This window comes from Marmota monax, unplaced genomic scaffold (genome assembly GCF_021218885.2).
Source record: "Marmota monax isolate L192 unplaced genomic scaffold, Marmota_monax_Labrador192_F-V1.1 WCK01_AAM20220418_F8-fsc00001, whole genome shotgun sequence".
In the NCBI taxonomy this organism is placed as follows: domain Eukaryota; kingdom Metazoa; phylum Chordata; class Mammalia; order Rodentia; family Sciuridae; genus Marmota; species Marmota monax.
In genome coordinates this window covers 30008861-30025844 of record NW_026693777.1, presented here as the reverse complement: position 1 = coordinate 30025844, position 16984 = coordinate 30008861, and the positions used below count along the sequence as shown (strand labels likewise).

The 16984-nt window shown below is 38.6% G+C and overlaps 1 protein-coding gene and 1 long non-coding RNA gene across 3 annotated transcripts in view; one reads left to right on the top strand and one right to left on the bottom strand.

Moving 5' to 3' along the window:
* Positions 1–16518, bottom strand: part of Atg14 (autophagy related 14) — a 39777-nt gene extending 23259 nt beyond the window's left edge. Inside the window, exons 1-3 of the mRNA XM_046461112.2 lie at positions 16259–16518; positions 2954–3016; positions 511–553 (exon numbers count right to left, since the gene is read on the bottom strand). Of these exons, the coding sequence (XP_046317068.2) occupies positions 511–553; positions 2954–3016; positions 16259–16479 (327 nt within the window). The 5' untranslated portion in view covers positions 16480–16518. The remainder of the gene's footprint in view (positions 1–510; positions 554–2953; positions 3017–16258) is intronic.
* A 19-nt stretch (positions 16519–16537) lies between these two features.
* LOC124104285 (uncharacterized) overlaps positions 16538–16984 on the top strand; it is a 42549-nt gene continuing 42102 nt past the window's right edge. For both annotated transcript variants that reach the window (XR_006855400.2, XR_009228378.1), the window contains exon 1: positions 16538–16736. This is a non-coding gene — a long non-coding RNA (uncharacterized LOC124104285). The remainder of the gene's footprint in view (positions 16737–16984) is intronic.

The window sequence follows — 16984 nt, the reverse complement described above, 5'->3', positions numbered from 1 at the left end:
TATATAATCTGTCCAGTTACTTTACCCTATGGCTTATAAAGATCCCACACTCCCAAAGGTTACAAAAATACTCTTGCATGCTTTAATATTTTTATGGGTTTACATATTTCATTTAATCATTGATCCACCTGGAGTGTGTTTACTATGAATGATTTTTGCAAAAAGAATAGGCCATTGTTTTGTGTTTCTATATCTACACCAAACTTCAATTACTCTTTGATGGCTCCACAATGATATGCCCATATTCTGTTTTGGGAATGTAGGTGAAACGTCGGAGAGGGCTACATAAACATATTTAAGAACAGGACTGCCAGGCTTGAGCCTCTGTTTCTCACTCCACTTTTTAATAAATCTGTACTTTGCCTGTTTAAAAAAAAAAAGACTTCCAAAAGTAATAAAAAAATAATTTAAATTCAAAATTATTTTGAAGCTTCACCAACTTAAAAATATGTAGCCTCAGGTATAAAGAATATTAATAGAATATTAATATAAATTCTTCTTAGAACTTACCAATTGATCTGTTATCCATTTTCCTTCCATTGCTTTTAATACCCTGAAGGAAGAAAAAACAGAAAACAAATTCTTAATAGAATTTTGTGAAACTTGGAAGTGTAAAATCAACTTTTTAGAATAAGCTGGGTGCAGTGGCACATGACTATAATTCAGTGACTCAGGAGGCAGATGTGGGAGCATCACAACTTCAAGGTCAGCCTCAGAACTTAGCAAGACCCTGTCTCAAAACAAAAAAATAAAACGTACTGGGGATGTAGCTCCATGGTAAATTGCCCCTGGATTTAAGCCCTGGTACCACAAAAATACATAAGGACTTAGAAATGGCTAGAAATACTAAAGTGGGACTTGGCATTTCAAGTGTTTCCCAAATTCCTTGTTCTCCATAGTTCTCCTTTGCTCTTTTCTTTTTGTACTTCTAACACTGCCAAGAGCCTTACTATAGACATCCACAATAAAGTTCCATGAAGTTCCTGTTGTCTTCAGTCATAATCAATAATTCCCAGTCATAATTAATGATGCTGTGCACGGTGGCACATGCCTGTAATCCTAGCAGCTGGAGAGATGTAGGGAAGAGGATCGAGAGTACAAAGCCAGCCTCAGCAAAAGAGAGGCACTAAGCAACTCAGTAAGACCCTGTCTCTAAATAAAATACAAAATAGGGCTGGGGATGTGGCTCAGAGGCCGAGTACCACTAAGTTCACTACTCCCCTGCTGCCACAAAAAATAATGATGACAGCTGTAAGAGAATTCATAATCTAAAATATAATGATTACTTCCCAAATGGCATGAACCAGCAACTCTAAAATTTTGTCCTATGGAATAAAGTATTCTATGGAAAAAAAATATATAGTTCCTGTGATCCAGTAATAAAGAAAATGTGTTGAGTTAAATAAATTCAAGCAGGTTTCTCTAATGAAGAATATTTTATTTGTTCACCAATGTGTTTATTCAAAACACAGCAAACTCTCTTTAGAGGATCAGACCCCACTTTGGAATTCACTGGCAAAAATGTCAATTATTTTTATCTGCAGAATTAGACCTCCATGTTGGCCTACTTTAGGAAGCCTTTGGAGAAAACCCCTATAAGGGGCAGTCACATTCTGAGATACTGAGCATAGGCTTTCAACATCCAAAATGGGTAAGAAAATAATTCAGCCCATAGTAGTGAAGTAAATGTGAGACTTCACAGGAGAAAATTTAATGTTTTAAGATCTCTTCAAAGAAGCTGGGAATGTGATGGTGCACATCTGTAATCCCAGCAACTCAAGAGGCCGAGGCAGGAGGATCAAAAGTTCAGGGCCAGCATAGTCAATTTAATGAGCTCCTGTCTCAAAAGAAAATATTTAGAAAGGACCAGGGATATAGCTCAGTGATGGAGTGTCCCTGGGCTCAATCCCTAGTATTGCCCCCCCAAAAAACAAAAACAAAAACAAAAATTCTATTGAAAAGTGGAATAAAATACCTGAAATTGAGGTTGTCTTAAAAAATATGGGGCATGTGGAACCATGTTTAGATAATAGCTACTTCCCCAAAGTACTAGAAGTAGCTAATCGTCAACCTAGTAACATCAGAATAAATTTCAACTCTACTATCTGAGATTAAAGATGGAGAGAGAGGAAAGAGATTATTTCAAAAAATCTAAACTAGGCTGGATACAGTGGTACATGCCTGCGATCCCAGCTACTTGGGAAACTGAGTCAAGGAAGATCACAAGTTCAAGGCCAACCTGGGCAACTTAGACCCTTTCTCAAAATAAAAAGGACTGAGAATGTAGTTCATTGATAGAGTGACCCTGGGTCCAATCCCTAGTTCAACAAGAACAACAAAGAAAAAGAAAAAAAAAAAAGAAAAATTCTACAGGACAATTCTTAAACCTAGGAGGTGAGAGATTCATTAGAATACTCACTAACATCTCAGATTCTCAGGCCTTGCCCCAGACCTACAAAATCAGAATGGCTCAGGATATGATTCTAAGAATCTGCATTTTTAAAAACTGTTATCTCAAATGACTGAATTCTGACAAAGATGATCTGCAGACCACAGTTGGCCCAACACTGAACGGAAGAGGAGAGGTCAATGAAAGCACCAAGATCTTATGGGAGCCACCAGTACCAATTTAAGTCTAAGCAAGCCTACTATTGTGAGCCCACATGCCACACGTCAATAAGAAAGGCCTGGGGTTTGATTCATCCATCCAAACATTTGCCAAACACCTGGGAAACCTACTGTATGCCAGGCACCAGGTCTGGGGCTGATGTTTTCTAGAAGCCTGATATTCCCTGCTTTACCTTTCTCAGATATACTCCTTTCCCAAACTTTAAAAGACTATGCACTAAACTCAGTAAGTTAACAAACATTATATCTGCATACCTTAGCAATGAATTAAACCAAGTGGTGACAGATAACCTCCACAAATAAAAAATCAAATTAAAAAACTCACTCTTTTTGAAATTCTTCTTGCTTGCTCTTAAGTTGACTTAACCTTTCCTTCTTGTCAATAAACCTGTAAGAAAAAAATTCAATGTTTTATTTAATGTTCATTTTTTCTCAGTTCATTAACATTATACAGGTCCCAGAGAGTTGATCATTTCTGTGAAAATGACACAGTTCTTAACGTAACAGAGATCCTCAATGGGATGCACACAGCTGCTTGCTGGGTTTATAAAATGTTTACAAATTCTTTCTCCCAACAGGTTAAATTATTTTTCAAAGGATTCACATGAGAATATTAAAATAAATTTGAATTCAAGAAAATTGAGACTGTCATTTTTTTTTTTTTTTTAAACAGTACTGGGGATTGAACCCAGCACTTACCTCTGAGGTAATCCCCAGCCCTTTTTAAATTTTCTACTTTGAGACAGAGTTTTGCTAAGCTGCCCAGGCTGTCCTTGAACTTTTTTTTTTTTTTTTTTTTTGGGTAATGGTAATTGAAGCTAGGGGCACTTAACTACTGAGCCATATCCCCAGTCCTTTTTCATATTTAGAGATAGGGCCTCGCTAAGTTGTTGAGGCTGGCTTTGAACTCATGATCCTCCTGTCTCAGCCTCCTAAATTGCTGGGATTACAGGTGTTTGCTACCATGCCCAGCTGACCTTGAACTTTGATACCCCTGCCTCAGTCTCCTAAATTGCTGGTATTACAAGTGTGTGCCTCCATGCCTGGCTTGATGCTTCCATTACAAAAATAATTTTAATTATATAATTATCTATAGTCCCCCTATAGTGCAATAGCACATCAGAACTTCTTACTCCTATTTAGTATCCACTGACCACCCTCCCTCGATACCTCCCTCCCCACTACTTTCTCTGACTCTTGTAATCACCATTCTACTCAATTTCTATGAAACTAACCTTTTTAGATTATACACATAAGATCATGTGGCACTTTTCTTTTTGTGCCTAGCTTATTTCACTTAACACAATGATCTCCAGTTCCATCCATGTTGTTGTTAATGCTTTCTTCCATTTTAATATAGTTAAAAAAAACTTCCCTCTGCTTGTTTAGCTACAGCCTAAAATTTTTGATGTGGTATATTTTCATTATCATTTAGTTTAAAACTTCTAATTTTCCAGAAGATTCCTTCTTTGCCCCATAAGTTATTTAGAAGTGTACTGCTTAGCTTCCACATATATAGGTTTTTTAGGTAATTTATTGTTACTGTCTTCAAATGTAACTCAGATGTAGGCACAGTATACTCTGAGACTTTAATGTTTGATTAGTGTGTCTAATGGCCTTGCATATGGTCTGCCTCTGTGAAAGTTCCATTTGCACTGGAAACAATGAGTGTTTCACAGCTATCAGGTACAATGTCTAAACTGTGGGCTACTTGACAGTGTAAAAAAAAAAATCATTCAGATTTTTCACATCTGTGCTGGTCAGTATGGTGGCCACCAGCCACACATGACTACTAAGCACCTAAAATGTGTTCTGCTACTTAATTAAGACTTGGGGGATAGAAAGTATGACTAAAAGCATGCAACTGATTATGAATTGAGCAAACAGTGGGTCACTATTTTCAAGGGGACTGGGTAATGACACATGCCACAGTAATATGGTATTGAGTCCAAGAATAGGCTTTTGGCCATCTCCTGAATTCCTAGCATGAATGAAAACAATTTAGCAGAACCAGCACATCCCTAAAAATAATCTGGACAAAGAAATCTCTCTAAAATATTATTTCTATAACCCTTACTTTGAAACATACCAAAGACATCAACTTCTAAATGTAAAGGATAAAATGATATAATTGTGACCCTACTGTTTAATAGTCACTGAAAATGTATGACATATTAATCAAAAAAGCAAATCAAGTAATATTATATGGAACAAGATTATAAATTTATAATGTGACAATTTAAATTAAATCTTTAGTTCCTCAGCTGCACTACCACACTGCAATAGGCACCCTGACTAATTGGGACAGTATGGACACAGAACAGTTCCTTCACCACATAAAGTTCTACTGGATAGCACTGCAAAGTCCATAAGGTGACAGCTGCATGAAACAGTATGAGGTCATTCAGAAAACAAAATGTAAACAAGCCCACAGACTATCAATTGACTTATCAGGTATTTTCTATGTGCCTAACAAAGCATACTCCAGAATATTAAGAAATCTAATTATATATTCTTCTGTTCACTGTGCATTCTCAAATGTATCTTTTGTTACATGCTTCCACTTCCTTGTATCAAAAATGGCAAACTAATGTGATATTTTACTATCTCACTAAGACAACATGGTGATTTATGTTCTGATACTCTGAAGGAAATTACAAACTCAAGACTATCCAACCAAGCAAGAGACACACACAAAAGATAAAATCTTGCTCTCTGGGTCTATGAAAGTTCTTTGGGGTCTGTTGGAAAAATGCCACTGTGCACTAAAACCATGTGGGATGAAAGACAGCTATGTCCGGCTTCACCCTGAGCTGGCTCATTCTCATGGGCTTTGTTAGAAACACACCCCCTTTAAAAACAAACATACTGATAGCAGTAGGAATAACAACAGATAACGATTTCTACTGGATCAAATACTTTGTGAGTCATGTTAACCCTCATGAAGGAAATTAAAAAGAGGTGGCACTAACAAAGCTAGCCAGCAGATGCTATCATGAACGTAGCTGGATCCACATGCCATGTCAATTGCTCACTTGTTACACTCATCCATTCTTCGCATTCTCCAACCCACCACTCATGGAAATGGACTCATCCCACCATCCTGTGTGTTTTCAATATGGTTTACAAGAAAGAACTAAGAAGACAGTCACTACATTCAAACATATTTTATCTTAAAAGGTGGGTAGAGAGAGGTGGATTTATGTTTTACATACTGTTTTGCAAGTTGGGTTTGTTTTCATTGACTAGATATCACTAAAGTTACATAAACCCTTACCCTTTTGTTTGTTTAATAATTCTAGTTTTTGTGATGTCTTCTAAAAGAAATCTGCCAGTGAACCTGTTCCATACAAGGCATTTACAACACTATTTCCTGTAGTTTCTCTTCCAATTAAAAAATACCTTCCCGATGGGTATGGTGGTGCACACTTGCAATCCCAGCAAACTGGGAGGCTAAGGAAGGAATTGTGCAAGTTTGAGGCCAGCCTCAGCAACTTAGCAAGATCCTGTCTCAAAATAAACAATTAAAAGGTCTGGGAGGCTGAGGTTGTGGCTCAGAGGTAGAGTGTTCACCTAGTATGTGCGAGGCCCTGGGTTTGATCCTTAGCACCACATAAAATAAAATAAAGTTACTGTGTCCAACTACAACTAAAAAATAAATTTTAAAAAAAGGTCTGGAGATGTAGTTCAGTGGTAAAGTACCCCTGAGTTCAATCCCCAGTAACAACAACAACAACAAAAACCCTTCCATATCATGTACTAAATTCCTCCATACTTGTAAGATTTAAGGTTTTTGCTCCCTAAAAAATTACTCCCTAAATTGACTTTGTTGTTTCCTAAATTCTCCCATATTTTCATGATTTATTTTTTCCTCATTAAAAAAAAATTACTCCCTTAGGCTGGGGTGTAGTTCAAAGATAGAGCACTTGCTTACCAAGTACGAGGCCCTAAGATTGATCTCAGCACCACCCATGCAAAACCTACTCAAAATTGACTTTCATAGTCCCCCTGCAGTAGGGACTGATGAAAATTAGGAGAGGGTTTGGTCACAGAGCCCAGTGGTATGAGAGAGCACACAACCCAGCTCAGGTCTCAAGAGGGAGCTTTCTGGGAGTGATACCTTTCCAAGCTGAACTGTGAGGATGAGTTATGGTTGGCCCTGTTAAGGGAAGGAAGGCATTACAGGCAGAGGGAATTGGGCTTTGCAAAAAATTACTGTCTTGAACACCAAAACATTTCAATACACCAAGCAGGTAACAGGGATACAATATGCTGCTAATGAGGCAATGATGGGACCCTGATTCCACTCTGCTCCCTAGCTATAATCATGGTGGCTGAGTGGATCTATCCACAGTTCAGACAACTCACATCAATCTATCCTATACTACCAGAACAACAGCACTAGGCATGCACTCTATTAGCATTCCATATTATTAATTCTGTACTAGGGATAATTAGCACCATAACACCTGCAATTTATTGAGCACCTACTATGTTAGATGCCAAGCAAAACACCTTTCATAAGATAATTATAATCCCTCTACCTGCCTGCTCAGTCCTTTCACTCATCTTAGAGCCACATGTGTACCCTATGCCTAAGGTTATGGTAATACTTCAGTCTGAGAGACACTACTAATGTATTTTAAGAAAGACAAAAATGACACATTATATACATGTACTGAAATGTCACACTCCATAAATATGTATAATTATATGTCAAATGGACAAAAATGCATTAAAAGAAATTCTTCTGAGGTAGGCCTGGAGGTGCATGCCTATAATCCAGGGACTCAGGAGGCTGAGGTAGGATCCCAAGTTTAAGGTCAGCCTAGGTAACTAAATTAGACTTTGTCTCAAGATAAAAAATAAAAAGGTCTAGGGATGCAGCTCAGTAGTACGGTGCCTCTGGGTTCAATCTGCAGTATTGGTGGTGGGGGGGAATGGCAAATGAAGGCCTGAAAAAAATACACAAAATCTTTGGAACTATAATGCATTTGAAGGAATCAAGGAAACAGATCAGAGATAAAAAGAGATTTGTTTGAAGGTGTCAGTCAGTCATAATAGCAAAATATTGGAAACAATTTTAATGTTCACTATGACAATTATGATGGCTATGAAGGAGACTAAAATATTTTATGGGAAAAGATGTGAGTACGTTTTTATGACATGCTTTGTTTCAAGAAGCAGAAATATATACATGTGATATGATTCTAAATATATATGAATACCCACAATACTGAAAGGAAGTATAAAAAATATTAACAGCTATGAAAATCTGAATAATATCTATTTCTTTCTGTATGTGCTTATGTACAAGTTTTTTATATTAATCATATATATCTTTATAAAAAGGTTTAAAAAAAGAAAAAGGCATCAATCAATTAAAAAGTACTCATGCTCTCCTTCTGAGGATCAACCCCACTATAAAAAATATATATATAATTCCCCCACTGCATCTAAAGTTCTTGAGACAGATCATACCCTTTCTGGTTTCTTAAATATGGAGGTGGAGGGGGGCAAGTGATGAGAATTAACTTTCAGCTCAGTGGGAGAGAATTTCCCAGACCCTGATTTTGGCACAGGTTGCTGTAGAGTGTTAAATGACACTTTCTCTGCTTCCTGGATGTGACCTCCTGAGCAGTTTTCCTCTGCCACTTCCTTCTGCCATGATGTTATGTCTCACCTCCAGCCCAGAAGTAGAGTTGACCAACCATAGACTGAACTTCTGAAATCAAGGTATTAAGACTCATTTAAGAGATGCTCTCCCCACACCAGGAGGAAAGGAACAACCTTATCTCTGAAGACATAAAGACACAGAGAAGAATCTGAACAACAGGTCTTGCAATTTCCCCCAGTTTCTTTCTGTTTAAATTTCTTACAAAATTTTTTTTGTAGTTGTAGATGGACAGAATGCCTTTATTTTATTTGTTAATTTTTATGCAGTGCTGAGGATCGAACCCAGTGCCTCACATATGCTAGGCAAGTGCTTTGCCACTGAGCTACAGCCCCAGCCCTCCCCCCAGTTTATTTCCAATAGATCATACTCTTTTGTCTTAAATCATATTTCTGACTGACCATTCTTGCTCAAGACTAAGCATAAAAATACACAGGTTGAAAAAGAATAAAAATCAGACAGTAAGAGCTGGGTGCAGTAGTGCACACCTATAATCCACCTTTGGCAGCAGAGGCAAGAAAATCACAAGTTTGAGGCCAGCCTCAGCAACTAGTAAGAGACCCTCTCTCTTTAAAAAAAAAAAAAAAAAACAATTGGGGATGTAGCTCAGTGGTGGAATGCCCCTCCTCCCCCAAAAAGGAAAAAATTAGTTAGCAGAGCCGTCTCTACCATGTTATGTGCCAAAGCTACTGAATAAATAAATAAATAAGTTTAAATAAAGATGGCTGAAGAATTAAATATTTATTGAAATGGAATACTAACATGGTAAGAATTACTTGTCATCAAATTTTCATTTATTTTTGGTGCTGGGGACTCTCAAATGTTAAGCACAAACCCTGCCACTGAGCTACACCCAAATTCCTTCATCCTTAAATTCGTAAGGCATTCAAAAATATTAAAACATACTCCAGTGGTAGGAAAAGAGGTTAATAAAATAGAAATAAACCATTTTCCAGTTTCCTCACTTGTAAGATGGGAATTACGCTTATGTTTTACTTGGCTATAGGGATTAAATAAAAGAAATGTGAAAGTATCAGGTTCAGACACTTGGCACATAACATATGCTAGTCTCCCATTTGTTCACTGCAATGAGTGATTTTACATCTTACTAGTATTAAACTGAACTACAGAATCAGACCATGTGAAGAGACTAAAGAATTGTGAAACTAGGGATAAGAGGGTCCTATTACCTGCGGTGTCTGCACATGTAAAAAGAATGTGCTTTAAATGTCACTATTCATCTTACTCTAAAGCATCCTTTAGAAATGAAAATAGAAAAATTCATTTTTGTTTACAAAATAGTAAACAGAAAAATAAAAAGGAACATTCTGTATAACTTATTTTTCATGGAGTGGCTGAATGATTGTAACTCTAGATTTTTAAAAGAGGAATTTTACAGTTGTAAAAGAGTAAAATAGATGAGAAAAGACAGATGTAAAAGATGTTTATGTATAATAGATGCAAAATAAAAACTACCCTTGCAAAATAGTATGTATCTATATATCTCATTTCAGCATAGATATGCAAGAAAATATTGAGACTACTCCTCATCTAAAATAGAGGTACTGCTACATGGTAGGATTGAGAGACTTTGTATCTAAGATGTTTGGATATTTTAAAATCCCATATTTATAAAATTGTGTTTTCTAAAACACGTGCATTTTACATGTTTCATCAATATAAAAATTCAAACTAACCAAATTCAACCATATTTTGAAGAAAAATAGACACCCCCCCCCCATAAAAAAAAAAGTTTCTGAAATTTTAAAGGAAAGCAAGTGTCACAAAGTTACTATTTCCCAAGTGGAGGACCCACCAAAGTGGCCTTCTGAGATTCAGGGTTACAATGTTTACTTGAGGAAGGTCAACTCTGGAAGAATTCAGGAAAAACAAATTTATCTGAAACATATTTTAAAGGGCTAAATTTGGAAACACTCAATAAAATCTCACATTAATACCTTTCTTACAACCCAGATCTCTAAAGCATCTTGCTCCTTTTTGGCAATTTTTAAAAGAAAACCCAGACCTCTGAGATATGTCACTGGCTGCTCTGCCACACTCGGGTAAGCACCAGGCTTTCAGCAAGTGTCGATTTCATCAAGACATCAATTCAGTACTTTCCCTACCAACAGCAAATTGTAAATCCCAGGATTATTTTTATAATCATACTTTATGTTTTATTTTCCGTAAGTGCTATATGGCTTTGGTGTTTGAAGAAGACTTTAGATTATGAAAACTCTTTTTGGTTATGACAGGTTTTGAAAACACAGTGTAGATATGATGAGCACTGGAGAGAATCTTCTGAACGTTGGGTCTGGGGATAATTAGAACCTGGCAAAATAACAGATGGAGCTACCTGGAGGTGAGCGAACCCTGCCCCAGGAATCTTCCCACCCTGGTAGGGTTCACAGGCTCAGGGCACTGGCTTTCTGGATTCAGCCCCAGGCCTTGGCTTACTTGAGCTTATGTAACCCTCTGAGATACAGCTCAATCTGTGTAACAACATGATATTGTTAAACTCAATTTTAAAATACAGTTCAGATTTAGAATTTAAGAATTAGCACAGACCATGAGTAAATCAGCCCCCAAAATGCTGAGCCTTGGATTTCTATCTTTAAAATGGGTTCATAACTCATGAGGGTGTAGTAAGGCACAAATGAGCCAGTAAGTGTGAAACCTTTTATAAATTCTAAAAGATATCCAGTGATACTGATTAAAAACAAAAACTGTATTTTTCCTGTAATCCCAGCAGCTTGGGAGGCTGAGGCAGGAGGATCATGAGTTCAAAGCCAGGCTCAGCAATTTAACAAGGCCCTAAGCAATTCAATGAGACCCCATTTCTAAATAAAACATAAAAAAGGGCTGGAGATGTGGCTCAGTGGTTAAGCATCCCTGGGTTTAATCCCTAGTACCAAAAGAAAAAATGATATCCCTCCTAAAAAAAAAAATAAATAAATAAATAAAGACCCTGTTATTTTCTTAGCAAATTCACATTTTGTGAGGGAAACACTAGTGATATGCTGCATGGGATGTGATGACAACTTTCCTAAAATACATAATCAGACAACAGTGAGTTAATAACCTCTTTCTAAAGATGAGGAGCCTAGCCACCCTGCAGGGTTTTTCTGCTGAAGCAGCACACAGAATTGAATTCTTAAGACAATAGATTTTTATAGGTCACCATGAGTGACAACCAAAAAGATACAGGAAACGGAATGGCAATATCTAAAGGATACTTTCTGGATATTGGCTGAGACCTCTCCTACAGAAACATCAGCATCAGCACAGAAATTTACAGTAACATCCAAATTTCTTCCCATCTTTTATCCTATCTATCAGTTTGCTTAGTGCCTGCATTTCTGTTTCCTGGAAAAAGTATAATCATAATACCCACATAGTTCTAAAATGTGTCTTTTTAATCCATACTTGAAAAATTGCTGGTTTCTAAACCAGCAGACAGGCCGAGCTTGGTGGCATATGTCTGTAATCCCAGTGGCTCAGTGGCCAAGGCAGAAGAATCACAGATTTGAAACCAGCCTCAGCAATCTACCAAGGATCTAGGCAACCCAGTTAGTACCTATCTCAAAATAAAAAACAAAAGGATGTGGCTCAGTGGTCCAGCACACTTAGGTTCAATCCCTGGTAACAACAACAACAACAACACACCTGCTGACAGATTTCTCAGATCTCATTCCTGGCCCCATTCCTCCACCTATCATGAACTGATAACCAATTTCTTCGTTTGGGGTGGAAAGATTACTCAACCTACAAGTTATCTATGCTGATAATATCTATGCTTAGAATGCTCTTTTGAGTCAGATAAATGTATAATCCAGAAAATTACACTCCTGTTAAAAGGCCTGTAATTTTAAACTGTTCAGAAGTTACTATACCCAAAGATTATACTGCTTGTTATCATTCCTCTCCTAAGGGAATCTAAGTTAAAATGTGGACAAAAAAGCAGAAAAGAACATGTTGTTTTAAGACTGGGGGCAAGAAAGACGATAAGGAAGGATCATGTGGGTGAGGATACAAAAGTTATGAGGTTATCCCACAAAACAAAGAAAGATTAAGTTTGGATATTTTTCCAACAAACCTATATGCCACATTCATATGGTTATATGACATAGACTCCCTTCTTGGGAATTAAAGGAACTATTGTGAGGTAGATTTATTCAATACCTAATTTCCCTTGAACCGCTAAGCCATTAAAACTAGCAGTCAGTGTAAATCCTGAGAGCAGAGACCCATCTTTCTCTGTAACTTGCCAGAATGTTTTATGCATATAATGGTACCCAATGAGAAACCATTAAAAATTAGTTGGCTATTAGGACAGTGGTCCTGGATCTCAAAAGATTCTTTCACCCTACTAGACACTGAGCAACGTCCGGAAACAAAGAAAAACAAAAGCCTCTTTTAAAGGCACATGGAGTTCAGAGATGGGAGAAAGAAGGGAAGCTGGTTGAACAGACCTCTGTGGTAGTCCTGTTACCCCTGAACCTCAAACTCTCTTTTGTAGCTCCAAATTATGAATCGTTGGGGAATTTGCTCTCCATTTTTTCTATTTGGTCAGGAAAATAAATCCAATATAATAAATTATTTTTCTGAATATTCACTGTAATGCTAAAATTTGGCAAAGAATCTATATGTAAGGGTTTTTTTTTTTTTGTTTTTTTCAATGCTGGGGATTAAACCCAGGGCCTCACACATGCTAGGGAAGCACAATCTTCTACTGAGGTCCACCCCCCCACACCCGCCTAAAGTTTTCTTTGATCATGGTCTATGTGCCATCTCCTGCTGCTAAGTCATGCTTTCATGGAACTACATTCTGGATGCAGATATTTTTCTCAAATAGCATTACACATCATGCCTACCACCAAACAAGAAATAAACTGAATGTTATTATGACAAATAATGGTGAGAGATGGAGGTGGAAATCTACCTCATTGAGGAAGGTCAGGGAAGCCCTCACTGAGGAAGTGACATTTAAGTTTGGAGATTAAAGTTAAGGTAACAGACAAAAAGAAAAGTGATGTAAGCAGAAGGGACAGCATGTGCTTAAGGATTTAAGAGAAGGTCATGACTATGGAGCAGTGAATAAGGGGGGGGGGGGGAGCATGGCACGCATTTTTTTTTTTAAATGCCTAATATTTGTAGACATCCTGCTAGGCCCTTTGTATGCATGCTTTTATAAAATCATTACTAGACACTTGACACCCAATCTTTTTCAAAACGAAAAAGGCATAAGAGGTTAAGAAACTTGGTCCAAATCACATAGTAAGTTGTGGGATTTGGATTTAATTAGATGTAGCATGAATGCAAAGCTCACATTTTTAACTCAACCTTATAGCCAAAGTTAGAGAAGCAAGCAGCTGCCAAATCACATGGGGCTTCATATGCCTTTGCAAGGAGATTGGATTTTATTTTAAATGAAATGGAATGCCATTGAAAGATTTAAGCAACAGTGGCATTATCTGCTTTACATTTCTAATGAAGCTGCTGTGAGGAGAGAAGTGGGAGGGGGAGTCTTGAGTAAAAGATCATTAAGTAGTAACAATGGAAAAAACAGTGGCCTGGATCAGAAGTGGACACATTCAAGATGTATTCTAGTGTCAGATTGCATTAGGCCAATGACTTAGATGTAGGGAATACAAGAAAGGAGAAGGCTAACCTAACTCCCGGGCTTCTAGCTTTGGATCAGGAATAGTCCAGGAATAGATTACTTGCAAAGGAGGGGTAGATTCATTCAATCATTTCATAAACCTTTATTGAGCTATGTGAAGATAGAACAGTGTACATAAAGTCTTGCCTGCATATAGTTTTACATCACTGGAGTGGGGGGCACAGTTAGACAAATTAACCTGTGAACCATCCGATGATGATAAGTGATACGGAATAAAGCAGGTTAAGCAGTAAAGAGGTTACTATTTTAATTGAAGGATCCTAAAGAGTCTTTCTAATGTATAAGCAGGATTTAAACAAAACAAACTGTCCTGAATATTTTGGAAGAAAAGATTTTGGCAATCTGAATGTGACTGCGAAGGCCCTAAGAGAGTGTTCTTGGACTGACAAAGAGGCCAAGGTGGTAAAAGAAAGTAGGTAAAGAATATAATGAGATTAGATCAGAGGAGGAACAGATGATACAGAACTTTGGTTGAGGATTTGGCTTTTACTTGGGGCAAAAATGGAAAAGTGCTGACAATTTGAACAAAAGAATGAAGGAGTAGTATTACTCTGACTACAAGAAGGAAATTGCAATAACAGGGCAGGCAAGGGTGGAAGGAGAGACACAAGAGGCAGTAATCCTCTAGTGGATCATACCAGGTGATGGTGAGAGGATAAGATTCAGTACAGGTTTTGAAGAGTAGATAGGATTTGTTGATGAAATTAAATATAGCTGCTTAACACTGGAGTCAAAGAGGACTGGAAGATTTTCTTTTTTGGCCTACATAAAGGAAAAATGACATTGCCATTTACTGAGTTGGTATGAGGTATGAGGAATAGATTTATAAATTTAAAATCAAGAGTTCAGTTTGCCATATTAAGATGGGATACTTAAGTTTAAGGCTTGTGGCTCTTAAACACAGATGTTGAATAAGCAGCTGTTTTCTGGATTTCAGAGAGGTCCAAGTTGAAGATATATGACTGATAAACTTCAGCATCTAGAAGGCATAAATCATAGGAATATTTCTAAGAAACAGTATAGATGGAGAAAAGATCCAGAATTAAACCCTTGATAAACTAAATCAATTAGACATTTCCATCTCACACCAGTATTCTTATAATAAAACTGTTTTTAATTTTTAACACTATCACTTATGATATGGGTGGTTGGTAAAGTCATCTAATGCATCAATGTGGCAGGGGCCAAATTTTTTTTAAAAAATGTACATATCTCCTTAAAAGAGAAAAGAACTCCCATCTATGATCACAAGGATACTAGGAATGTAAACAATTCCAAAATCTAGAGGTTGTAGAGTCCAGTAATTAGATGCATGGGTATATGAATCCACATTGTCTGGGTTTTAATTCTGATCCTTACCCTTATTATCGGTATGAGGTAGGGCAAGGCACTTACTGTGCCTTGGTTTTCTCAGTAATAAATTGGGGATTACTGGGTTATTGTAAAAGAATACACTGCTAACTCTTTGAACATGAAAGTTCAGATATCTTACCATCATTGGAACTAAACTAGTGAAACAAAGTATGGGAATGGAAGACCCTACTGCTAATCATGCTTTTTCAAGGCCTTTAGCAGGGCTTGTGGCTCTATTTAGATTTCAAATTGAAGCCATAACACATTGCTAAATGCAATTTTCTTAACTAAAGGCCTGCAGCTCCGGATGTGAATTTTAAAACAAAGCCAAAACACGACTCTCAAACCCTAGGCAGCCAAAATAATCTTCAGAGATAGGGAGGAGGGAAAGGGAGCAACCAGCTAGTCCTAGTTCACACACTGGAGTAAGATCATTTGATAAAAAGGCTTATCTGTGACTCGGACTAACAGGGCCCAAGTGTCTCTCAGTTATTTGATTCTCTCTTCATCTCTCCTCTTGAGACAAATGATACTGACTGTGCTTCCGAAGACAGAAAAAGGTTAAACCAAGCTTTATGAATGGGACTATAGCAAAGAAATAGGACTCCCACTCTATGGCAGCAACAGGGGAGGACTTCTCCCGAGAACCACCATCTATTCCTCTTTCCCTAGTATCCAGTAGCACAGTGGGGTCAAACTCCTCTCAGGTGGGTGATGGAGAAACAGCGACCTTCTCTCACCTGACACCCCCAACCCCGACTCTGTTCCCTGGCAAGCAAGCGCTGGCGTACAGCCACTACCCCTCCCCCGATGCCTGGCATCCGGACCAATACTAGGGGCCCCGGGCCCTAATCTCCAGTGTTTGATCGCCGGGCAAGAGAGACAGAGAAGAAACAATAGGGCCGTGGCGGCCGCCGTACCTCTCCCGGTCCCGGCCATCGAAGTAGACGAAATCGCCGCTCTGGACACACTTGGCGCAGGTCAGCCGCCGGCGGGTGGTGTTGCAGAGCGGACACCGCTCGACCGCCACGTACAGCCCCTCAGCGTCATCCACGGAGTCCACCAGGTCCCGGGCGAGCGTCTGGGGCCCGCAGCCAGGAGTCTCGGGCGCCCGGGCTCCCTTCCCACTGGGAGACGCCATGATGGCCTGAGCGCAGGGCCGGTCACGTGGGATTTTGTTTTCAACCAGGTGCATCCTGGGCGCGGAGGAGGGGCCTAGGAAGCGCGCTGGGGGCGGGCGTGGGTCTTGGAGGACCCCGGCCCCGCCTCGGCTGCCGCTTTGCCAGCCCTCCAAGCCGCAGCGAGTTCTACCCACGGCGAATCCGCCAAACAAAGCATCGACTGCTGGACGAGGTCAAGGTTGCGAGTTACCGCCTCAAATTTATGCAAAAAATAGCTGTACGTTGCCCTAAGGATCCTGGGGGAAAGGAATGGGAAACAGAACAAGGGAATTCGATTTTCTAAGGATGCTTTTCAGTTTGGCTAAAACCACATGAAAAAGTTGGGTGAGGGGTTGGGTCTTGGAGCCAGGTAAAAGTTTGACTCACCCACCTACTTAATAGCTGCGTGATTTGGAGCAAATTCTTTAACCTGTGTTTTTTTCTCCTCGTAAATGGATATAATTACAGTACCTGCCTAGTGCCATA